We start from the raw sequence: 25,031 nt of genomic DNA, 5'->3' as shown, positions 1-25,031 counted from the left end.
TGCACCAGGTACTATGCTCAGAGAAAGCAATGGCAACCCACTCCAGTACTCTTGCCTGGAACAGTCCATGGGGTCGCTAAGAGTCAGGCATGACTGAGCGACTTCACTTTCACTTTTCACTTTCATGCATTGGAGAAGGAAATGGCAACCCACTTCAGTGTTCTTGCCTGGAGACTCCCAGGGATGGCGGAGCCTAGTGGGCTGCCATCTATGGGGTCGCACTTAGCAGCAGCAGCAGCAGCAGGTACTATGCTAAGCATGTTACTCGAATTAATTCCCTTAACCTTCACAATGGTAGACTGGAAATACACTAGCACCATACTCACTTTACAAGTGGCGAAATGTGAAAGCATAGAGATTGCATCACTGGACCAGGGTCATCAAGAAAGTGGGAAATGGGATCTGAACATAGGTCAGTCTCATTCTAGAACCCGAGATGGGCCCTAGTGACTTTACTGTCTCCCTAAATATCATCTCCCGCTAAGCAGGGTCCTACTCAAGACTCCATCTTTGTTGGATGAATGAATGAATGGACATCACTCTTGTGGGCGAGCATGAGTAGCCTCCACAGCAAGGGTGCTGGCCAGGATCTGACATTTACCCCATCTAACCCGGGAGTTGGTGATGGACAGGGAGGCCTGGCATGCTGCGATTCATGGGGTCGCAAAGAGTCGGACACGACTGAGCGACTGAACTGAACTGAACTAAACCCAAGGTTCCAGGGCCTGGGGGGTAACTCCTCCCCTCCCGCCCCCATCCCTCCTCTCCCTATTCTGGACACACCCCCAGGGCCCAGAACTCACATGGGCTTGGTGAAGAGTCCTGACACCTTCTTGCAGCTCTTATTGTCTCCTCCACACACCCCACACTTGTCGAACTTCTTTTTGGAGCCCAGGTTCCCATCGCAGCCTGCCTTGATGCACTTGCCCTGGACGCAGACTGAGGTGGAGTCTGGGGTACAAGGCGTGCCGTCCACCACCTGCAGGGCCCCCCGGACAGGGAGAAGAGGAACAGGGGCAGCTCAGCCCGACGCTCCCTAAGACTGTGTACCCCCATCCCCTGGCCTCCTGCCCAGGCTCACCCACCTTGGGAGCCAGCACGTAGAAGTAGCCGGTGCCGTTGGCTCGGCAGATGAGCTTGCACTTGTCCCGTGGGGAGACGCCTGAGTACTTGGGCACCCAGGCCACGGCCAGGGTGAGCCGGTTGGTGCTGTGATTGTAGCCGTTGAAGGCCTCACACTGCTCCTCCCGGAAACTCTTGCCAGAGGCTGGGGAGGGAGGAAGCACACGCAGGAAGCTAAAGGGAGGGGCAGTGGGGGAGAGGGCAAAGAATAGGACCCCGCCCCGTGTGGTTGCTCAGCCTCCCTCGGCTCTAAACAGCTCCTCTCCACCCTTGGCTGAGTGGTCCTCATCACCGAAACCACCCCATCTCAAAGAACCAATGCAGGCTGGGACCAAAGGATGCAGGATACAAATGATAATGCATCCCAGGCAATGCATCCCCCAGTGGTCCAGCCTAAAATTCCCTCTACAACAGGAATCCTAAATAGAAGCCTTCAGTGACCTATTGAGACTGTTTACAGAATGTTCCTAAATGCATAAAATACATACACAGATTACAAAGAATACCAATTATATATTAACACACAACAATCAATATATTTTGAAACATATTTGTGATGCATGTGTTTCCTTGTTAACTCATTATATAACAAAATTCAATGATGAGTCTAAAAAACAACCAGGAGGTCTTCCCTGGAGGTCCAGGCATTAAGACTCCAGCTTCCACTGCAAGGAGTGAGGGTTATTTCCCTGATCGGGAAGCTAAAGGTCCTACATGCCATGCCACACAGCCAAAAAATAAAGTAAAATATTTTTTTACAGCTTAAAAAAAAAAACTAAGTGTGAAGTGGTGATGAGCACAAATGGCATTTTGAGAAATCTGCCACAAATGAAAATATGTAACATATGAAAATACCTGGGATTTCTAGTGGTGGCAGAGCCACAGACCAGCATTACAGTTTATTGCCTAACTAAGAGAAATACTAAATTTTAGGTGGAAAGGTTAGCAAAAATAAACAAACAAAAATACTAAATTTCTAACTGAAAAAATTATTAAATTTTAGATTAAAAAGTTAGTAAATATAGAGATGTCATCTTCCCCCACCCAAGTTCAAGAGGCTTGGATGAAGAATTCCTGCTCATATGTAAGTAAGAACCATCTCTGAGTTCTAAGCTGGGCTGTATCTATTCCAGTCTCATAACAATAGCAAGAAACTGAGAATGTGGAAAAGATGTAATTTACTTTTATCCCAGCAAATTACAGAGAGCTGATCATGGTCTATAGGAAAGTCAAACAAGGGATATGTAACAGTTGTTTTTTTTTTTTCTAAACCATTTTATTTTCATTCTGCTATTGTTATTGCAAAGGATTATTCTTAGAAAACACATAAATTAAAAGCTAACCTGTTTAAAAGAATTCCTGCTTATGAAGATGGGCTTGTCAGTGCTTAACTAAGAGGGTTCTAGTGTCCTGTCCCCCTTGGACCATTTAGCCTTCCAGCCTCGGCCTCAAAGGATAACAGCCCTGGCAGAGGTGAGTGGGCAGAGAAATGATACCACGAGGTACCTCTGCGCCTGCAGACTCTGCCCCAGGGGCGAGGGCCTCAGCTGAAGTAGCTCTGTGGCCTCCAGCCCACCTCCCCAGCCACATCACAGGCACCCCCTCCTCACCTGAGCTGGGGCAGGACTCCAGGTTGCAAGAGCGGTACTTCACCCTCACCCCTTCACAGTACTTGCCACCATTGGCAGGGGTGGGGTTGCTGCACTGCCTCCGGGCCAGCTGCACGCCCCCTCCACAGGTACGCGAGCAGGGGCCGTAAGGCTCCCACTTGGCCCAGGAGCCGTCCACCTGCGAGGAAGGGACTGTTACACTTGAGGGTTCCAGGCGCCACACGCACACCGGGATCCTACAGGAGAGCTTCATGGGGCCGGACTCCACCATCCCACCCCATCAGAACAAAAAATGCTTTGTTTCCGGGCCCGGGACACACACCACACTGTAGCCTGGAGATGAGCAAATGGCCACCGCTCCCAGTTACAAGCCAGGCCGCACGGCAGGACAGAGCTCCTGCCTGTAGCGTTGGTCAGGGACGCTCCACCTGTGCCCTCACCACATGGGTGGTCTTGAGCAAAGCAGAAAAGCTTCCTTAACTTCCAGGGGTTTCATGTGCAACACTGGAGCCAGCACATCTGACCTCAGGTCAAGGTCAAGTGGAAGGCTGAAATGATGCAACCTGTGTGATATTTCCTAGGCCAATACTGGCCACCCCCCAGGAGCTCAAGGCTCCTCTTCACGTATTGTTAGTGTCCTTACAAGAGTCTCTGGGTCTAAAGTGGCCAGTAAACCATGTCATGATAGATATCCAAATAGTCTCATCTGTGAGGTTTCTATAATTCAGACTTTTCACCAAACCAGATTGGTTGTCACCTCAGTCTGGGGCTGAAAGTTTTGCTACAAGTAGATGTAATGTTTGTGTTCAGAGGAGATAAAGAGAAGAGACTATTAAGCAATCCTCAAAGTCTATTTGGCTTTGGGGTGAATTATGCAGTGTTGTTTTACTTTTCAAGAGGGTGGAGAGAGGATAGAGAATTTATAGTCTTCATTATGTTTTTCTTGGGATGACAGTAAAATTAAGTTCTCGGCATTGAAAACTCATGGGGTGGGCGACAGGGGGTGAGGCCCCGCTGTACAGGCTGGGGTAGAGACACGGCCACAGATCATCCCAAGCCACCAGCCCAGGAGGACTGCCACTGTGACTGCTGTAGGTGCTCAGAGCGTTTCTCCCATCTGTTCTCTGTCAGAAAGTTTCTGTTTTGTTTCATTGTTGCCAGCGTGTCTGTTTCATCTTGCAGAACACTTTCCCTTAACCCTGCTTTCTCGTCCAATCAGAGCCCACCCCAACTCAGCCCTTCCCTTCCTCAGTGAGTCAGCTACACCTGCTCTTTCTACCTGCTGCCTCTGCTGTGCCTTGCACCAGAGGAGCTCCCTGGCCAAGGCAGCAGTGACCCTCTAAAGACTGAAAGAGTCCGTGCCCAGGCCTGTGGTCCCCAGTCTTCAATATTTAACTTTGCTCCTGTGGCTTCTGAGATGATGCTACTTTGTTTTACCTGGCATCATTTCTTCCTGCATGCCCCTACAGGAAACACTTCTGCCATGTGCCATCCAATCACTCATTTGCCCAGTATTTGTTGAATTGTTACTAGAAGCAAATCTCTGCCTTCAAAGCAAATGCATCCCAGCAGGGAAGACAAACAATAAAAAGAAGCCTGTGCACCTGCTGTCAGATGGGATTAAAGCAGGTGTGGGAGAGGGAGGTGAGGCTGGTCCTGGAAAGCTGGGCCGGCACCACTGGGGATGGGAGAAAGTCAGATGCCAATCGGGGGGTGGCTTAGCCCAATCAACACATTGAATAGGGGAGTGTCTGTGAAGGAGTGATTCCAACGCTGGACCACCAAGTCTCCACTCAGTAACAGGCTGATGAGGATCTGAGTTGCATGAGGGACAGTGGAAAGATGGTCAGATCAATGGATGGATTGTACATAAAATGGACTTGAAGAATTGCTGGAGTTCAGAAACTAGAGGCAGTTAAACTGGGGAAAATGGGGCATCAGTGGACAGAGTGGGATTCCTGAACCAGGTCACTGGGGTGATTAATAAGCTTTGTGCTTTGACCTTGACTGTTGAGGGCAGTGACTCCCTGAAGGGCCAAGGTAAAGAAGCAACAGTCTGCTCAGAAATGAGGTTGAGGACGGAGTGGATTTGGTTGCTGATGGACTGAGAGGTCCAGAGTGCCTCTCACATCACATTTCCTATACCCAACATCCTCTTAACCTATCTCTTTACCCTCCAGATTCTTCCTCCCAAGAGAAGGAGCTGGCCGTGACTGGCCTGTCCTCAAGAACTCCCAGCCTCTGTGCAGCAGACTAGGGGTCCAGGCAGCCTCTGGCTGGTTCCAAACCACCCTCTCAAAGATGTCCCCAATGGAGCACTGATCCCCACAAGCCTTCAGCTCAGCCCACCTCCCAGACTCTGCCCCATCTCTGCCCGTTGAGACCCTACTTATCCCTCACGACTCTCTTCCAGTTCACCCTCCTCATCAGGGCTTTTTCTGACCCCTCCAATCATCAGTGGTCTCTCATCCCTGTTCTCCGCAACATGCGTCATGCTCTGTCTCAACACACAGCGTACACTCTTCCACCCCTCGGATGACAGCACATTTCTAATTTCCCCACTAGACTGTGTGCTTTCTGACATGGCCCATGTTTTCTTTGTTTTTCTGACCACCCAGAACCCTGAATACAGTGGGTTGTTGCCTAATGACTGAAGTTTTAATTAAATGTATATTCCCAAAACAGAAGATTTTACAGAATTCTGTACCACACCCATCTCAGGGAAATTGATAAAGTATTTGATGAATGCTTTTTCATCATGTTGCCTCTGAGCACATAAAAACCCCAAGGCAAGATCTCTTGTGGCCAGGGCTGAGGCAGAAGATGGACGGACAGTCCCCACACCAGGATCTAGGGATCTAGGGTGGACCTCCTGCCTGGAAAAGGTGCCAATCCCTTTGCTATCCCAACCCAAGATCTGAAGAATATAAAACTGTTACTATATTCAGAGAATATCTGGGTTTTGAATTTGTTCTGGTTTGGTTGTTATTCCTATTTATCAGGAAAAAAATAACTTTCATTCATTTATGTTTTACCTTCAAAAATGACAAATCACAACAGAAACTGAAGCTAAGTTCAGGATGTAACAAATGAGCCTGGTGCACCTCAGGCTCCCTGGCCATGAACTACCCAAAGAAGGTAGAAATGAAGAGCAGGTCACGAGCCAGTCGGAGCTTCGGGGGCTGGAATCTGGGTCCGGAGCCCCTCCCAAAGAGATGGGGTGCAGCTCAGGGCTTGCCAGCTTCCCTGACTGGCCACATCATTTTTCTCCAGTCTCGGAATCAAGGAGGGGACAGGACCACCGCCAGTCATGGAGACACACACAGCACTGATACAGTTACAGCCACGCAGCAATCTGTGCCGGGCTGGTCCCCTGGGGAGGCTCCTGGGCACCCCCGCCCCCGCCCCTCCACGCCGCTGCAGTCCACTCACCCGGTACTTGTTGAGGTTGTGTCTCTCCACGCAGGCCCCCTTGAGGCAGAACCGGCCCTCGCCGCAGCCCGTGCCGTCTGCCCAGGGGAAGTGGCGTGTCTGGCACACCATCTGGCCCTTGGCCTTGCCCGTGCACCACAGCTTGGTGCAGGACTGCATGTAGGGGCAGGGCTTGGAGCCCACACCGAAGGCCAGCTCACACTGCTGGCTCAGCGGGTAGCTGGCGCCTGGCAGGTCCTCAGGCAGGGAGACGGGCTTGCTGGGCTGGTCCAGGAGGCAGTCTCCTGCGGGAGCCGAGGATGTTCATCAGGGACGGGCCCAGAAAGGCAGCCATGGCCAGCGCGGCGTCTCGAAGGCAGGGAGAGGATGAAGCCAGGGAAACAGAACGGGCCCCGCCAGAGCCTGGCTCCTCGGGTCGAGAGTGAGGTGGGTAACAGAAGACAGATGGGCAGGGTGGCCCGCCTCCCCAGGCCCCGCTCACCGTGCCCACTGTCCAGGAAGTCAGTGACGATGGCCGCGCTGCAGGCCGACCAGGGGTTGGCACGGTCAATTTGGATGAGTGTTGGGGACATCATATGGTTGCCCTGGAGCTTCCCGAACACCTCCTCGCACACCTTCACGTTGTCGTGGGGCATGTTGAACACGTGACCTGCAGGGGAGATGAGGGGTCTCAGAGGGGGGCCATGGCATGGGGGACCCATGGGGCAGGCCCACTCAGAAGAGGGAGCCACTGCTACAGGGCCTCAAGGGAAAAAAGACAAATGTCCACCCCTGCTCAGCGCACACCCAGAGGGAGCAGAAGGGAGCCCTGCCCTCTCCACCCCAACCCAAGAGCCCTGCGTACCCAGCTCGTGGGCGGTGGTGAAGGCCGAGGGCAGCCCATCGTCCTCAATCACCGAGCAGCTCCTCTTGGGGTCACACATGGTGCCCACGTCAGCCATGCCCAGGGTGTCACAGGTGGTGGCCCCACACAGGTCCTGCCCGGGATGGGGAGAAGCAGAGGCCGGTGGGAGTTAGAGATGTAATGTGGGGACTCATTGAGAAGGAAGGACACTCAACCCACTCCCAGACCACAGGGACCCACCTCCCAGCCAGGCCCTTTGCCCAGGGGGTTACGAGCTGCTATTTCTGGAATGAGCCCAGGCCTAGGGAGGAGGCCTCAGGAGGAAAGCTTGCTGGCTTTCGAGCTGAGAAGATGCTGCCCAAATCCTACCCAGGGAAGCCCCAGGGAGGAAATCAGGAGGACATAATTACATGAGAAGGACCACTGCTTCCTAAAGAGACCGCCTTCCAGCCCAGGAAGTGGGGGGCTCCCCAGCTGGGTGAGGTTCTGGTCGTGGCTAACTGGGCAGGAGGGGGTGGAAAGCCAGCGCTCTCCCAGCAGAGTCGGCTCTGGGAGCCTGGGTCCTCAATGGGGGATGGCCTTCAGACAACCATGAATTAAGCTCAGACTCTCAGCCAGCGGGTCACTGGCCAAGGGCCCGCCCTGCCCAAGGCCCAGCTGCTATGTCTGGGAGGGGCAGAGCGAGGCAGATGCAGGCCCAGATCCAAACCCCACTCCACCGGCCACAGAGCTCAGGGGACCACAGGCTTGACAGCCGCTACAAAGACTATACATTACAGGGAACAAGACCTGAGCAGAAAGGGCTGTCCCTCTTTTTGTACTGAAACAAGCTGCAGTGGGCCAGGGCCTCCAGCAGCCCTCAGGGAGCACATCCCACAGGGCTTGGGAGCACTGTGGGCCAGCGACCCGCCAGGAACCTTGGCGCCCTGAGCAGGACGAGAACGGGACCCCTGTGCACATTCTGCTCCTCCTGAAAAGTCGCTTTAAACAGGTGACACTGATGCTATCTGCATCCTATCCCCGCCTGCACTGTGGAAGGCACTGGGCTGTTTACAAGAAGTTTACGGGCAGCATCTCACGTGCCCCAGCACAGGCTGAAGAGGCAGAGGTGTTATCACACACATCTGTTGAGAGTGGAGCCTGTGACTCGTGATCACATCTCATCATGGTGGTGACCTTGGGTCTGCACCTAACACGCAGAGTCCTGGGAATCCTCCAACCCAGCCCAGAGTAGGGCTTTCAGCACCACCCTCCCCACAGACGCCCTCCTTAGACTACCCTGAAGCTCGGAGGTGCTCAAGCCCTAGCCAGGATCTGGGGTCTGGACACTCAGGCTCTTTCAGCCTCATCACTGCTGTTTACCCAGCGCCTCTGGAGCCCCCCTAGGGAGAAAGCACTACTGGTGTTTCCCTGGGGAGCCCAGCAGCTCACACAGCACACACACACAGCTGTGCTCAGCTGTATGTCTCTAGGGGTGTGTGCACGTGTGTGAGCATGCACACCCATGCCGACGCGGGGAAAATATAGGCAGCCAGGAGGCATAAGTGGGGCCAGGGGGCACGGGAGGAAATGCGGTCATAGTACAGAAAATCAGCAAAACTTAATCTCAAGCACTCAGAGGCTTACCACCTGAGCAGTCAGGCTTGGCTTCCCACGGTCAGGTGACAGGCACAGCTCCTCACAAGTTCACAGGGCTTCTGGCCAGAGAACCCCCAGGGGATCAGACCAAACCGGAGGACACCCAAGTCACTGGTGGGTGAAATGCCGTCTCACCCTTGCTCACAGCACCTCTGCCCCTTCTTCAAGCCCCCCAGGCACACCTCAGATTCCATCTCTTTCAAGTACCCTTTCCTCATCAAAGGCTCAGAAAGCTCTCCTTTTCGCCCCACCCCCAGCCCCTGAGTTCTGAAACCCAGAAAACACCTGCTGTCAGGACACGGCAGAAAGTAGGGAAGAAGAAGCTCAACAGTGGTTCAAGGACTGTGGCCACCGAGGAGCAGTCTGGGTGGACAGAATGACCTTGGGACAGAGGACGGAAGGGAGACAGGAATGGAAGGGAGGCAGGAAGGCTCGTGCAGGGGCAGAGTGAGGGGGATATGGGAGCACAGGACCCCACAGAGGTGGTCACCCCTGGAAGTTCCAGCCTGGCAATCACAGCCTACAGGGACAGCCTCTGCCAGACAAGCATGGCACACTGTCCCCAGGCCGCCATGGGCGCCCCGCACTAGCCTTGAGTGGGAGAGGGCAGGACCAAGAAGCCTAGAGGATGGCCCTGGTCCATCGCAACACAGACATGTCACACCATCCCCAGGTCACCATGGGCACCCAGCACGGGCCTCATGTGGGAGAGGGGAAGACCAAGAAACCTAGAGGCTGGCCCTGACCCATCACGACACAGACGTGTCCCTTCAGGCAAGTCAGCCTATTCCCTGGGCCTTGTCCCTCTTCTGCAAGGGCCAGCTCCCACTGAGAACCAAGACAGTGCAAGTGCCGTGAGCCTCTGCCCCTTGTCAGCTCAGGGGAAGGAAACCTAAGGCCGATCTTGTCTGCCGACGCACACTGTGCAACTGATAAAAGCAACTCACAGAAACGTGAAGTCACCCACAAGGAGACTCAGAGGACCAGCCCCTGCCTTGCTCAGCGGAAGAGGCTGGAGCAGAGCGAGAGCTCAGGCCAGGGTCCGGCGGTTGCTGCGAAGCCCGCCTCTGCAGCCCAGAGGCCCTGGAAGCCGAGAGCTTTCTCCTTGTCCTCTCTTCTCTCTTGTCCTCCTTTCTCTGGGGAGGCGGGTTTTCTCTGCAGCCGATGTGCCACTGCAGGCCCCTCCTGGCCAGGAGCAATCTGTTCCTGCCATCAAGAAACTGCAGTTTCTCTGGATCAAACAAGAGGAACAAGGCAAGAGCCGGCAACCTTCCTGAGGGTCGGGGTGCAGCCAAGAGCGGCCGTGCCGCAAGAGCCAGCCAGTCACGGGGGGAAGACCAGCTGCTGGGCGTCAAGGGCTCTGCCTGGCCCTCAGCCCCGGCTCAGGACTCAGGGACTCTCGCTGGGCCTCCTGCTTTCAACGCCCACGGGTGACTGTGCAGGGACCACCGTGCCTCCTTTGTGGCACTGAGTCCCCACCCTTCTGGAGGGATCTCACATGCACTCCAGCGGCCTTAACTGCTTTACAGGAGGTGCTTGTCTCCAGAACCAGAGCCGCTTCTGGGTCCTTTCACCTGCAAGGTGCAGGCACCACCCAGTTCAGTTGCCACCTGCCTCACTATTTCTGGGGACTTGCAAATTCTTCTTGTAGCCACAGCCACTTTTCCAAAGGACCCAAGAATCCTCTTGGCCAAGAACCTAATCCTCCTGGATCATTCTTTTCTGTCTCTTTTTATAACAATAATTTAGGATTGGAGCCACAATTTGGAAACAAATAAGGATAGCACCTCACTCGGTTAGGTAAAGAACCCACCTGTCATGCAGGAGACTGTCTACAATGCAAGAGACCCAGGTTTGATCCCTGGGTTGGGAAGATCACCTAGAAAAACAAATGACTACCCACTCCAGTATTCTTGCCTGGGAAATCCCATGGACAGAGGACCTGGCAGGCTGAGTCCATGGGGTAGCAAAGAATTGGACGTGACTTAGTAACCGAGCCACAACCACCACCGCCACCTCCCAGGGTTCACCATGTTTACCAAGACTGTGAGCCACACACACACCACCCCTCCCGACCAGCTGTCCTCCTACAGTCCTCCTTCCACCTCGTCTCACTTTCCCCACCATCTACTGAGGCGCTTGATGTTTTCCAGCAGTATGAAGAGAGAGGACGACAGAGGATGAGACGATTGGATGGCATCACCAACTCAATGGACATGAGTTTGGGTAAACTCCGGGAGCTGGTGATGGACAGGGAGGCCTGGTGTGCTGCGGTTTGTGGGGTCGCAAAGAGTCGGACACAACTGAGCGACTGATCTGAAAGTGAAATGTATAGCTTAGGAACTCTACTCAATGACCTGTGGGGACTTACATGGGAAGGAAATCCAAAACTAACAGGATACACATATACCTGTGGCTGACTCACTTCGCTGTACAGCAGAAACTAACACAACCTTGTAAAGCAACTATTCTTCAGTAGAAGTTAATTTAAAACATCAAGTACAGTAATTTTTTTTTATGTGGCAGAAGACGCATGTTCTGATGGAGACAGCTTTCCTGCTCACACTGAATTTCTGGGCATGAGAGGCCATGCTCATGGTCACAAGCCACATCCCAGCTTCCAAGAATTCTACTCACAGTTTTTCACAGCCTGTCTCTCATTCTACAGGTAAGGAAACTGGGGCTCCAAGGGCTATGATGACTCCCCGCCAGAGCCAGGCCACTCTGAAGTAAAGAATGGAGTCAGAACCCACACCCTTGGACACCCAGGGTAGCACGGCCTTTAGTCTGGAGAGTATCACATGAGCTAAGGCTCAGGTCACCACTGGGGAGACCACTGCACTGGTGTTAACATGGCCCCCGTAGTCGGTTGCCCATCTGAATCTCTCTCATGCGTCACTGGAGTTCCTCGTCAAACTCAAAATCCAATTCTGTTTGCAGTCCCCAAGGACAAGAGGGTCTTGCTTTGCTAGAAGGAAAAAAATCTATCAGTTCAGGGTCTGGGCAGCGTGACTCAGGAAGCCTAGTGAGAAGAGGCTGGCGTGTCCTAGCAGTGTGTATCTGCAGGTTCTGTTCCCCCAGGTCTCCTGCATGGCAGATGGATTATTTACTGCCTGAGCCACCAGGGAAGCCTAATTCTGCTCCACCAGAATACAAATCCCTCGAGATGCACGGAATGGTGTCACAGCAAGAGATGGAGGGAATCAGACAGGAATGCCCTCAGCGAGGAAGCAGAGGAAACCAAAGTTTGCAGGGGACCAGACTCTCTCCAGAAACCATCACTTCAAGGAGTACCATGTCCAGTGGTGGCTGGCATTCACGTGGCAGATGCTGTTCTAAGCGCCTCACCTGCTTGTTGTCGGACTCCTCACTGCACCTTTGAGAAGGAGGCGCCACAGCCAGGCCCGGTCTACAGATGAGCCCCGGGAGACCATGCGTCACCAGCTCGGGGTCAGCAGTGAGCTCGAGGAGAGACGGGGAAGGAGGGGTCGAGTGAAGGCTGAACCCAGGCCGTGAAGCCATGAAGCCTGATCCTCCCCAGGCCTGTGTGCTGCCTCCGGGGCCCGAGCCCTCCAAGAATGAAGGGGCTGGGGAGGGGCTCAAGAGGACAAGGTCGTCCACTCTGGACCCCTGCCCCCAGAGCTCAGGCTGGTCACCAGTGGGGAGAGGCCGGGAGAGACCCGGGCAGAGGGGAAGGCAGGCTCAGGGGCCAAGAGTGCTCTGGGAGAAGGGTCTGTGCCTGGCTCCCGACCGCATACTGACACCCCATACTGTGCACCAGGGCAAAGCCAGAGGCAAGGAGCCTCGATGCGATGCCGAAGCACCTAAGGCTCCCTCTCCTGACTCTGCAGGCAGCAACCTCAAGCGATGGAGGATGATCCCCCGGAAGGAAGGTGAAACCACCTGAGCACTCAGGGTTCTGTGGTCCTCCCACTCCATGAGTGACAGCAACATGCAAGGCCCCTATGCAGACGCAGGGAGGCCCTGCCTGAAGGCAGTTTACACATCACTGGGACTGGCCACTTCAGAGTCCAGAGTCTCCACACAGAGAGGAAGTGTCAGGGCATCCCTGCAGGGGGATGGGGCAGAAGGCTTCGCAGCAGGGCCGTCTTAAACCTAAGCTCCAGCCAGGGGCCCACACGCAATAACTGGAGAACGGCAAACACACAGTCAGACTAAGGCCGTGATAGTAACAGGGCACTGATTCTGGAACACTCAGTAACTCATCCCCTCAGCAGCCCTGCACAGCATCATTATCCCTGTTTTATGGATGAGGATAGAGAACTTCAAACAGCTGATACATTCAGTGTCGTGACTAAACATGCAAGCGCCAAGATCCCAAGTCAGCTCCGCCCGCCGCCATGCCTGTGTTCTTTCCATCACTCCACGCGACCCAGGCAAGTGTCACAGCAAACAGCTGTGAGACATTCAGAGGCAGGGGCAGGGCAGGACCCACAGGGGACAGACCTCGCTGGCTCTCCTGACTAACCAGTGTCTAAAAATGCGAAGAAAAGTTTCCAGTGCACATTCCTCCCTCCAAATTTCCTCCCCACCCTGGCCCATCACTCTTGGCTTCCTTATGTGCTGTGAGTAAGAAACGGGGCAGAAGAACCATCTCCCTACAGACGGGGAGAATTGTCTCCCCTCCGTGCTGTCTGCCTCCTCCCTCCCAGAAGGAGTGCAGTTGAATTTCCATTTAGTGATCAAGATTTACAAACTGTTAAATACCAAATCTACAGCTGTCTCTGTCCCTCTCTGCTAACGTCTTCCTCCAAGGCTGACTTCAAAAAAGATCCTCACAAAAGACAAAAATTCTAATTCCAAGAGATACACGCTCCCCAGTGCTCACAGCAGCACTATTTACAACAGCCAAGATATGAATGCAACCTAAAATTCCACTGTCGGATGATTGGATAAAGAAGATACAGTCTCTATATACAATGGAATATTACTGCTATAAAAGAAAAGAATGAAATAATGCCAGTTGCAGCCACATGGATGAATCTAGAGACTGCCATACTGAGAGAAGTAAGCCAAACAGAGAAAGACAAATATCATATGATATCACTTACATGTGGAATCTAAAATATGGTGCAAATAAACTTATTTACAAAACAGAAATAGAGCAAGAGACATAGAAAAAAATTTACGGTAACCCAAGGGGGACAGGGTTAAGAAAGGGATAAATTAGAAGTTTGGGATTAACATGTATACACTAAGATATATAAAATAGGTAATTTTACAATAAGGTTTTACTGTATATAATCTATAAGACAAGATTCTTTTGAATCTGAAAAAGTACACACACACACACACACTCACACACACACACACACGCATATGTATGGATTCCCTGGTGGCTTAGCAATAAAGAATCCACTTGCCAATTCAGGAGCCACAAGTTCTTCCTGGGTCAGGAAGATCCATCCTCTGGAGAAGGAAATGGCAACCCACTCCAGTATTCTTGTCTGAGAAATCCCATGGACAGAGGAGCCTGGCAGGCTACAGTCAGTCCATGAGGTCGAAGAAGTGTTGCACTTGACTTAGCAACTAAACAATGACAATAACAATATATGTATATATATAACTGATTCACTTTGCTGTACACCTGAAACTAACACAAGGTAAAACCAAAACAAACAAGCAAAAAAAAGATCTTGACAAAATTATGATTCTCTTTATTATATTGATAGCTATGTATAAAAGACATTTATCATTTTGCTATTAGCATTTTTTGTCTGAACACTAAATTTTACTGTCATGTTGCATGTAGTTCATTATGGAAAGAACTGGCCTCTGTTCCAAACAAGACTCCGGAATGCTGATCGATCCTATGCGGTGTAGGATACGGATTTGCTGTTCACTCACTAAGTCATGTCCGACTCTTTGCAGCCCCAGGGAATGCAGCCCGCCAGGCTCCCCTGTCCTTCACTAACTCCCAGAGTTTGATCATACTTATGTCCACTGAGTCAGTGCTCTATATACACATCTATGCTGTACATATACCCATGGTATACATACACATCCCCACAAGACCCAAGGCCAGAACGGGAAGACGAGTGCCAAGCCTGAGATGTGAAAGGAAGAAAGGCAAGAGCAAGAGTGAGGAGAGGAAGGGGATGACAGAGACCCTGCCTCGAAGAGCCTACAAGAGGAAGAAGAGAGCTTGGGGGAGATCAGGGAAGGGAGCAGCCGAGGGAGCAGCACGCGCAGTACTCAGAGCTCTCAGGAAAAACAAGTACGTGAAGTAAGCGGGCACACCCCACAAACTACAAACCCTAAAACCTGTCAGTCCCATGGAGGAGACATCACAGGGAGCAAACTAGAGCAGAGACTGGAGGAGCGGGCCTCCCACAAGAAGGAAGAAAGCTTCCCGTCCCATCGACACTACCTGCTTCCTTCTCGCCAGTCCTTCCATCCAGCATGTTTGTCCCTTATCCTCGGCTTCTGCACACCAGTGTTAAAGAGAATGATTTGGCCTCCAGCAAAGAGGGATCTTGGTCTTCACCAAGGCAGTCACACCACATTGTATTGGTTGTTTCTTTGTTGGAAGTCCCTGACACACGAATTCCTGGGGGCCAGAGGCCCCATCTTACGAGTATCTGTATCTCCACGCCCAGGAAAGCACTGCAAGTAATAGACGCTCAGCAAGCATTAAGAGAATGTATGGATAAATGAATGGAAGTCAGCCAACCACAGAGCTACCCAAACTGCAGAGGCATCCAACCTAAAGAAGAGAGAAGACCCAGGTAAGCGTGGTCCCTCTGGACCCCTGCCCAGCAGAGCGGAAGCCATAGAAACTTCTCCTCATAGAAATAAAAGTCCACGCAGAACAACTGGCTCTCATTCTCCACAGATCCTGGTTCCAATTCCGTGTGACCTCACCCGGCTGTTATGAGCTGGAAGCTGATCGCTTTGCACAATCCAACATGCACTCTTCCTCCAGGAACTTAGACTCATTCTGAATCTTTAAGGAAACTCCTCAAATTATCAAAATCCTTGCTGTGTGATCCATGGTTCCTCCTTTGGGGACAGTAAAGGATCCTCCCTGGGTCTCGTCTTCCCAGTGTTTTGATTTCAACACCTCACATCCCTCCCTCCGCCTGCCAAGAGGACAGCAGGCTCCCACAGCCTGGCCCAGGCTTGCTGCCACCGCCGCAGCACTGAGAGGTTAGAAGGGAGCTCCACATCCGCCCGTCCAGCCCTTCTCCTGCTCTTTGCCGGGCACCCCAGAGCACCTGGAGCTCCCCAGAGCTGCTCGCCCCTTGTCATCACAGGAGGAAATACGTCTCAGCCAAGCCCGACCTCTTCCTAACTGCTTCCACCCCGTGAAAAACACAGCCATGTGATCAGAGACAATCACACCATTTTTCCAATATCTCCAGGAGATCCAAGAAATAGGTGATCTAAATTTACCTGTCAGTTCAAGGTCCTTTAGAGACAAAGGTAATTTACAAAATAAGCGCATTTCTAAAAATGTTTAATCCAAACAAATTATATATGGCTTCTTAGATGGCATTGGTGATAACGAACCTGCCTGCCAGTGCAGGAGATTTAAGAGACTCAGCTTTGACCCTGGATTGGGAAGATCTCCCAATGGAGGAGAGCATTGCAACCCACTCCAGTATTCTTGCCTGGAGAATCCCATGGACAGAGGAGCCTGGCGGGCTACAGTCCATGGGGTCGAAAGAGTCAGACATGACTAAAGCAACTTAGCATGCATATATGATTCTTTTCAAATTTTAGTTTGAAAAAGCATTAATTACACCAATATTCTGATAAATATAAGCAGAGAAGCTCACACATCTGATTTAAAGGATTACTCCTGACCCTTACAAAAGTAAAGAATCTACCTGCAATGCAGGAGACCTGTGTTCAATCCCTGGGTTGGGAAGAACCCCTGGAGAAGGAAATGGCAACCCACTACAGTATTCTTGTCTGAGAATCCCAGGGACAGAGGAACCTGGTGAGCTACAGTCCATGGGGTTGCAAAGAGTCAGACACGACTGAGCGACTAACACACTAACTTACAAAGTAAAACAAAAGTCCCTCTTGTGTTGGCGTAGAGAGGTAGATCCAGACTCCTGGAGCCCACGCCGGCCTCTGTCTAGAAAGCGCAGCTGTATGCTGGCGTTCTCATCTCATACTGTATCTTCCCCCGGGAGCTCAGGAATGAGCCATTCCTAAGACTCTGAGAACGCGGCAGGCCCCAGAGTCTGTGCTGATGAGGAGGTGGGGGAGAGATGTTTGCTCTAAAGCATAAAGTACATATCTGCTTGACAGGCCTGCCAACACAGCCTCCCTACTCTCTGGCTTTGCCCTCGTGACGCCTAAGCAAAAGACAGCTTCTGAGGGGTCACACCGCACACACCCCTGCCTCTGACCCAAGTGGCCACACATCTTGTGCCTAACATGCATGGGCAACAAGGCCCCCAGGGAGGGGGGAATCTAACCCACACCAGCAACGGACAGAAGCTGTCACGCTGTTTGATTGCTACTGCTTCACAAGGCCGATCCTTCCAACAGCGTGACCTATACTCCTGCAGGAGATCTGTTCCCAGGACTGGTTCCAAAAGTGAGGCACACCACAAGGCGGCAGAGACACAGGTCTGTTACATTAGACCAGTGAGCAACCTTCACGGGGCATCCTGGGTAGCAGGTAGGCCAACAGCTGCTCTCCCCATTAAGAGATCCTGTTCACGGCCTCTGCTCTCTCCCCAGCAGAGCTCTGACTGCCGAGCTCTCTGTGTGCAGAGGTCGAGGCCCCCTCCCTTGCAGCTTCCCTGTGACTCGGGCAGAACTTGGAGGAGTGGGGCAGTGACAGCTCCACAGACCTCAGTTGGAAGAATGAGCACAAGGAAACAGACTCAGGCCAAAGACCTCCCTAGAGGAACCAGGTGGTGGGAGGAGAAGGCTGGGAAAGGAGGACGTTCAGCCCCAGGAAGGGCCAGCTGTGCCAGCTGGGTCAGTGTGGAAGGCTCTTGCCCCAGCCCTGAGCGCACCAGTCCACCTGCAATACAGCAGAGCCTCAGGACCGCACAGGTACCCGAGGGCTCCGTGCCGCCCCCAGAAGGCTGTGGTTATGACATGAACAAAGCGAGAGCCTGGCACTGATTCAAACCCCAGCTCCCAGGGTCAGAGGAAGCGGGTCACACGGCTGCCCTCTTCCCTCTCAGTCTCTCATACCTGAGAAATTTCAAGACTCTGACAACACAGCACCCAGTCTATGAATCTAAAATGTCAATAGATCCATAGCACCGAAGGCTTCTCTGATGTGCTATTCTGACCTTTCTAATCCCAAGACTCAGTGTCTTTCCAGCCCTGCAGCTGGGATCTGCGGGCGCTCCGTCACTGAGCTGACTCCTTCTGCGCGGCCGGGGGAGGGAGCTGGAGCCCTCACAGGACGTGTCAGTGAGCCTGCTCTGGCGGGGCTACCTCAGGGCGCCCAGGTCCCCCATCCCCCGATCTGCCAACAGGGATACCCGACAACTCAGCTCAGCTCCCAGCAAAGCTCCACTCGGAGCTCCAGGCTGCGAACTCTCTGACTACTCTGCCTGCTCTGAACGGGCCAGAAGGCCCCTCAGAGAGGAGCCAGACCCCGCGCTGCCCGGGGGGGAGGGAGAAGCAGCAAGGAAGAAGGGCATGCTCCCTGTACTTGAGTCTGTCCTTTCCCTGCAACCCACGAAAAAATCCAAACGAGCCCTCCACCCCAATCCAGACTTCCCAGGCCCAAGACGGACAGAGGACTGCAACGTGCTGCCCTCGAGAAGAACAGCGGGCGCTCAGCTTGCAGGTCCCGCCCGGAGCAGAAGAAGGAAGCCTGGGAAGGAGGGTCCGGAAGGACTCGGACGCCCCCCTTGAAGGAGGGCTGGACTTTCCAACACCATCCTCGGGGCGCTCCCTATCGGCCGTGCAGACCAACCGCGGCTCCGGGGCGGCAACTTCCGGGGTCCCGGCCCCTCGGCGTCATTGGCCGCGCCGGGCCAACACCTTCCGAAGGAGCGGGCGTTCCTCCCACCGCCCACGTGCGTCCGCATGCACGCGAGTCAGAGCTCCGCCGAGCCTAGCGGCAGTCTCCCCCGAAGAGCCCAAGTGGCAGTCGGAAGAGATCAACGAAATTCAAACTCGGGGGTGAGGCGGTGACCTGCGCGGCATAAAGGACATTCGGAGAGTTAAGGGCGGAGACTCCCGCCACCCAAACAAATGGGGGCTACCTGGGTCCAAAGAGATGACGGATCGACTCACCTGCCGGGTGAAGAGGATGGCCGTGTCCCAGTACTCCGGGTGCTTGTCACTCACTTTGTTCAGTTTCTTCTGCCACGCGCAGAAGTTGCGCAGCGTCAAGGCCGCATTGCCCGTGACCTTGGGCCCCGTGTCGCGGTCTCCGAGAAGCAGCACCTTGACCACGACGATGTTGATGGGGTTGAGGATGCTGGGGTGGCGGTAGAGCCGCGCCGCGGTGGCCAGCAGCGTCAGCAGATAGTGCTCCAGGTCCGCGCCGTGGAACTTGACCATGGACTCGTCCGCCACCACCAGCGTCTCCACGTATCGCGGGATAGACACGAAGCGCTTGGCGCGCCCGGACCTGCGTCGGCTGCGAGCCTCCCCTAAGCCGATCCGCCGAGGCGTGTAAGGGTCCAGGGCCCGCAGGATGGCGGGGTTCCAGCCTGAGCCCACCCCGCAGCGAGACGTGGAATCTCCGGGAGGCCCGCCGGGGACGCCCCGGCGCTGGAGGAGGTGTGCGCCCTGGCTGTTGCGCTGCGCCGCCGGCGCGCTGGTGTTGGGCAGCGGGCTAATGACATACTCGGCGCCCCGGTAGCCAAAGGCTCCGCGTAGCCCCCCGCACAGGCTCAGGGCGGCGAACGAGTCTGGCTCGGCATTCACGTCCCCAGAATAGAAGCAACGTCTCAAGTCCGGAGAGCTGTGGATGAGTCCCTGGAGGGGGACGCCCAGGTGCTCAGTGGCGAAGGCGGGTGCCAAGAACTGAGCATCTGGCGTCAGGTGTAGGTAAAAGTCCTCCTGAAACGCTGTGATCTGAAAAATGAGTCCCTGATCCCCGGAGTCCTCGGGACCCTGCCAATAGTAGTGGCGGCCGTTGATGTCCGGGTCTAGTCGGATGGGGACCACCACCTCCCGCTCTGGCTCTGAGCCGCCAGCGGGTGCCCCGGCAAGAAGCAGCATTAAGATGCCCAGCAGGAGCATGGCGCCGGGCAGCGCACAGCCGCGCTCTCGGAAGGGCCCGGCCCGGCTCCCGGGCCGCCGGCACGGTCTCCTTGCAGCCCGCACACCGGAACCACCGACGCCCCGGGCCGCCCGCAGCTCCCAGAAAGGAGAACCCCAGGGAGGGAGACTCCTCCCAGAGCTGTGAGCGTGCACCGGGCAGCTCGCGCCTCCTACCTGTGCCTTTCCAAGCAGAGCGCGCCCTGGGAGCTTAAGTACAATTGCTGTCAAGTGCAAGCACGAAGATTTGCAGCGGAGAGCTAGAGGGAGGTGCCGGCCGCTTCTCCGAACCCCAGCGGCTCACAGCGCAGCAAACCAAGCGCTGGGCGAGCCTATTAAAGGCCCCCTCCTCTTTGGACTGCCCAGTCAGCGCTCTCCCTCCCTCCTCTCCCAGCCTCCCAAAGCTTGCAGCCTCCTGGGGCCACCGAAGAACTCGATCCCGCCTCCCGAGCGCAGAGCCACTTGGCGGGGAGGGAGTGGCGTTGCGCTGAGGCAGGAGGCGTGGGCTGGCCAGAGCAACCGGCGGCGGAGTCTGCATTTGCGTCCGGCCCCAGTGCCCAGAGCATCAGTCCGGACCTGCGGCTGGCTGCGCCCTGGGTCTTAGCCTTTATCTCAAGGCAGTTGGGGTCAGGAATGCAATATGAAGACTGGAGGCTAACCCTCTCTCCCAGACCCACCTCAGCCCTCCCGTTGCAATTTCCTCATCACAGTGTCCCCTAAAAAATCCAGAACCAAGAATTGCCCCTGTACATGTGCTGCTGCTGCCAGAAGGGCACATTCTGGGGCCCATGGAGAGCTTGTTTGGAACCCATGGCTGCCCAGGCCCACCCACAGGGGCAGATGGTGGGCAGGATGGGCTGGTACTGATGGTTAGTTTTCAAGAACTTTGCTATTACACAGTCATCACTAACATTTTAGTTATGTGAACTTATAAATCATGTCCTAATGATTTGAGCACAATTATCTATGCTCTGGAGCCTGGGGGACCACCAGTCCTCCAGGACAGACAGCAGCCTGGGGGTGGGGGGGCGGTGCAGGGAGGAGAGCAGATGGTGAGGGTAGGAGGGCAGGACTGAGTGGCGCCCATCTCACATCCCACATGATGCAGGGCATCGTGACAGAAGCTCGGACCAGGTCCTGTGGGAGTGTTCACACCGCTCAAGGGGGCAAATGCTGCCATTCAGGACTGGAGAGGGGTTGGGTGGTGGAGAGCCCTATTTAGCACACCAGTGCCCAGGGATGTGGAAAAAAGGGTGGTCTTCCTGCCAAAGAGGGGCTGAGGCACTGGTGGACTGTGGAAAAAACATCAAGAAAAGGTACTTTCTGGGACTTCACTGGTGGTCCAGTGGCTAAGACTTCAGGCTCCCAATGCAGCGGGCCTGGGTTCAATCCCTGGTCAGGGAATGAGATTCCACATGCCACAGTGAAGACCCAGAGCAGCTAAATAAATAAATGAAAATAAACATTTTTTAAGGGAGCATCCTCAAAGTATTTCTTAGAAAAGAAAGAAAGAGTACTTCCTCCCTGCCTTTCTCTCCTGTGATCCTTGACCAAGTACAGGAAGGACTCTGGAGTAAGAAGCTGAAGGGTGCACAGTGGTGATGCCATCAAGCCACGAGTTCCCGCTGACTTTGAGGGGAGTCTGGAAGCCCTGTTTCAGGCTCTGGGCCCCAAGGTCCTTCCTAGCTCTCAGTAAAATCTACGTCTTTCTTCTGAGAAGGAAAGAGGGCAGTAGAGCAAGGAAGGCTCTCTTGTCTCTCCTGAGACCTAGAAAATCTTTCCAGAACCAAAGGGCTCTGGGTTGAGCTTGTAAGAGGAGGAGCATGTAAGAGTGGGACTGTGCATGAAGATCTGAAGCATGAGAAGGGGGTGTGCGGAAGAAGTTTGGAAGTTTCTTAGGAGAGTGGCTGCTGGAGTCAACAACTCTGCTGTGGAAGGGAAGAGAATGTTGGGACTGGTCCCAGAAAGAGCACTTTCTGCCCATTATTCTCTCCCCATAAAGGATCCGGGCGCAAGAGCCCCCTGGGGCTTTGGAACAGGAAAAGTGCTCCGGTGCCCACTATTCTCCTGGGGCCCCACTTCAGCTGAGAGTGGGGCTGAAATTCATTATGTGAATGAGTAAGAGATGGTGTTTATGCTCTGGAAATGAAAGGGAGAGTGTGCATGTGGAGATCTGTGAGAGAGAGAGTTCACATCAACAAAGGCCTTCTGTGTCCAAGTGTTTAAAGAGGGGCTGTAATTAAAGAGACAAACAAGACAAGACAAACACAGACAAACAAGGGTGATCATAAGTCACTTCTTCAGGGCAGGCAATTGTTTTCCTACACGCAGCAGTTTTAATGGTGTTACAAGGTTTCCAATGACATTTTATGTTCACTGTGATCCATGGGGTTTGGTAGGGACTGTGATGTGTCACTGGTGATGATGGGCTCAGGAGAAGAAACCCTTCCCCACCTGTTGGCCTCACTTCCCCTTCCCCAGTCACACCTCGAGCACAGAAGTGGGCCATGTGGACATCCCCAAAGGCATTCGCGTACACTGAGCCCTGACTCTGTGCTCAGCACTACACCAATTTCCATGCACATCGTTTTCCGTGACCCTGGTCTCTCCCCTCTTGGGAAGCTGCACTTCTGTCCAGTTGCTCTTTCCAGGGGTTCCTAAACAGTGTTGAGGCTCTAGGAGAATGCAGTTTGAGCACACAGAATACTCGAGTAGAAGTCAGAACTCCACATGGACCCTCCGTTTCCGTCATTTATCCGAATCTCTGACTCTGTATATTCTCATCTGTCAAAAGAAGAGGGACCACCCACCATCAGAGGTCTTCAGTCAGAAGACTGCATTGGAAATCTCAGGTCTAGATAACATCTAAGATCACTTCTGGATCAAATACTGAATGACCGCTGGAGGCCTGTGGAAGGCAACAGAGTGCGATGACTGAGAGCCAAAGCTCAGAGGACCCCGTGTGCGTCCTGGCTGCACCCCATCTTAGTTGTGTCTGCTTGGGTAACTCACTGTACCTCCTGAAGCTTCAGTTTCTTCATTATTAAAATTAGCATACTGATACAAACCATGTCCTATACTCATTTTGAGGATTGCTGCTGCTGCTAAGTCGCTTCAGTCGTGTCCGACTCTGTACGACCCCATAGATGGCAGCCCACTAGGCTCCTCTGTCCCTGGGATTCTCCAGGCAAGAATACTGGATTGGGTTGCCATTTCCTTCTCCAATGCATGAAAGTGAAAAGTGAAAGTGAAGTTGCTCAGTCATGCCGGCCTCTTAGCGACCCCATGGACTGCAGCCTACCAGCCTCCTCCATCCATGGGATTTTCCAGGCAAGAGTACTGGAGTGGGTTGCCATTGCCTTCTCCACATTTAGAGGATTAAATAAGTGAATTTTTAAAACATGCTCAGAAGTGTTTGATGCATCATAGAAAAGCATTCTTAAAGTTATCTAGCAGTGTTGTTCGTATTTTTATTGTTGCTGTGTTAGTTGCTCAGTCTTTCTAACTCTTTGTGGCCCCATGGACTATAACCCCCCAAGCTCCTCTGTCCATGGGATTCTCCAGGCGAGAATAGTGGAATGGGTAGCCATTCCCTTCTCCAGGGGACCCTCCTGACCCAGGGATCAAAGCCAGATCTTGTGAATTTCAGGCAGATTCTTTATTATTATTATTACTACCAAGCCTTACTTGATCCTCCAAGATGCTTCCATCATCACCTTCTGGAGTTTCTGGTGTTTCTAGTGGGAAAAGAGAAAATCTAGCGGGACCACCTTCTCCCAGCTCCCCTCAGGGGCCCTCAGTGTCACTCTGGTGGCGGCCCTGCTTTGGACAGTGCAAGTGTCACCCTCTGAGATCTTAAGATCTTTGGGAAATAAAAAGCACCTCTTCCCCAGAGAAAGACTGGGGCCTGCCCTGCTGCCAGATCTGAAGACCTTGGCTTGGCCATCATGCCCTTCACCTGTTGAGCTGACCTATTCCTGGCCTTCTGGCCTCAGCCCAAGTGCCACTCCTTCAGAGAAGTCTTCCTAAACCACCCAACCTAGCAAGCCCAAATCATGATTATGAGCCTGTATTTTATTTTTCTCCACAGCATGTACTTCTATCTAAACCTATTTTGTTCACTTGGATCTTTACTCTTTAATTGACTATCTGCCTCCAAATCCCTCGACTAGAAAAACAGTCAGACCTCCTCTGTCTCGTGCAGTTATCCATCCAGGGCCTAGTCCACTGCTTGGCCAGTAGGAACTCTCCCTAGTGGCTCAGACAGTAAAGAATCTGCCTGCAGTGAGAGAGACCCACGTTCGATCCCTGGGTCAGTCAGGAAGACCCCCTGGAGAAGGGAATGGCTGCCCACTCCAGTCTTCTTGCCTGGAGAATTTCATGGACAGAGGAGCCTGGTGGGCTAGAGTCCATGAGGTCACAAAGACTCAGACACGCCTGAGGGATTAACACACACACATAAATACAGAGTGAATGAATGAATGCACCCAAATCTAACCTCTGCTCAGCCTCTCACCGCAGACCAGGAGCTCCAGATCTAAAGTGGGAGTAAGGGGCTTCCCTGGCAGTCCAGTAGTTAAGTCTCTGCACTTCCAATGCAGGGAGCCTGGGTCTGATCTCTGGTTGGGGAATCAAGATCCCACATGCTGTGCAGTGTGGCCAAAATAAAAAGTAGTAAGAAAAATAAATAAAAATTACAAAAATGCAATGAGGGTCAGGCTAGCTCCTAGGAGGACTGGGAAATTGGGATTGCCTGAAATACTCCTCCCATAATTATCTGTGTCCCCTCTGTGAGGGGACCTCAGCCCAGCACCCTAGTCACCCAGCCCAGGACCCTCATATCATAGTGGAGGCCACTGAGGTCCAGAGAAAATTCCTTGTCTAAGGCTGCCTAGAGAGATGTTTTGCTCATCTCATAACTCATTTTCTTTACCCTTTCCATGAAAACCTGGCTCTGGCTCAATTAATCAATTTGGCTTCTTCTGCTCCAAAGCTGTTGCTTCAGCTCACCCCCTCCCCAACGCGGGGATGCCCTCTCAACCTCAACTCTGCTTGTCTCTACCTCTAGCCTCCTGCAGGAAAACACTTCATGTAACTCATAAAGCTTTGATGGCTCATTTTGTCTTAGCTCCTTCAGCATTTGTGTATTTCATTTCTAGCAAATG

The 25,031-nt window shown here is 53.2% G+C and overlaps 1 protein-coding gene across 1 annotated transcript in view; it reads right to left on the bottom strand.

Annotated features, from left to right (window-relative positions):
* ADAMTS15 (ADAM metallopeptidase with thrombospondin type 1 motif 15) overlaps window positions 1–24,629 on the bottom strand; it is a 29,249-nt gene extending 4,620 nt beyond the window's left edge. The window contains exons 1-7 of the mRNA XM_040255882.1: window positions 18,892–24,629; window positions 7,009–7,141; window positions 6,646–6,813; window positions 6,165–6,448; window positions 2,733–2,910; window positions 1,086–1,267; window positions 804–979 (exon numbers count right to left, since the gene is read on the bottom strand). Coding sequence (XP_040111816.1) covers window positions 804–979; window positions 1,086–1,267; window positions 2,733–2,910; window positions 6,165–6,448; window positions 6,646–6,813; window positions 7,009–7,141; window positions 18,892–19,848 — 2,078 coding nt within the window. The 5' untranslated portion in view covers window positions 19,849–24,629. The remainder of the gene's footprint in view (window positions 1–803; window positions 980–1,085; window positions 1,268–2,732; window positions 2,911–6,164; window positions 6,449–6,645; window positions 6,814–7,008; window positions 7,142–18,891) is intronic.
* Between the last annotated feature and the right edge of the window lie 402 nt (window positions 24,630–25,031).

Source organism: Oryx dammah, unplaced genomic scaffold (genome assembly GCF_014754425.2).
Source record: "Oryx dammah isolate SB20612 unplaced genomic scaffold, SCBI_Odam_1.1 HiC_scaffold_15, whole genome shotgun sequence".
In the NCBI taxonomy this organism is placed as follows: domain Eukaryota; kingdom Metazoa; phylum Chordata; class Mammalia; order Artiodactyla; family Bovidae; genus Oryx; species Oryx dammah.
This window is presented reverse-complemented; position numbering and strand designations above follow the sequence as displayed.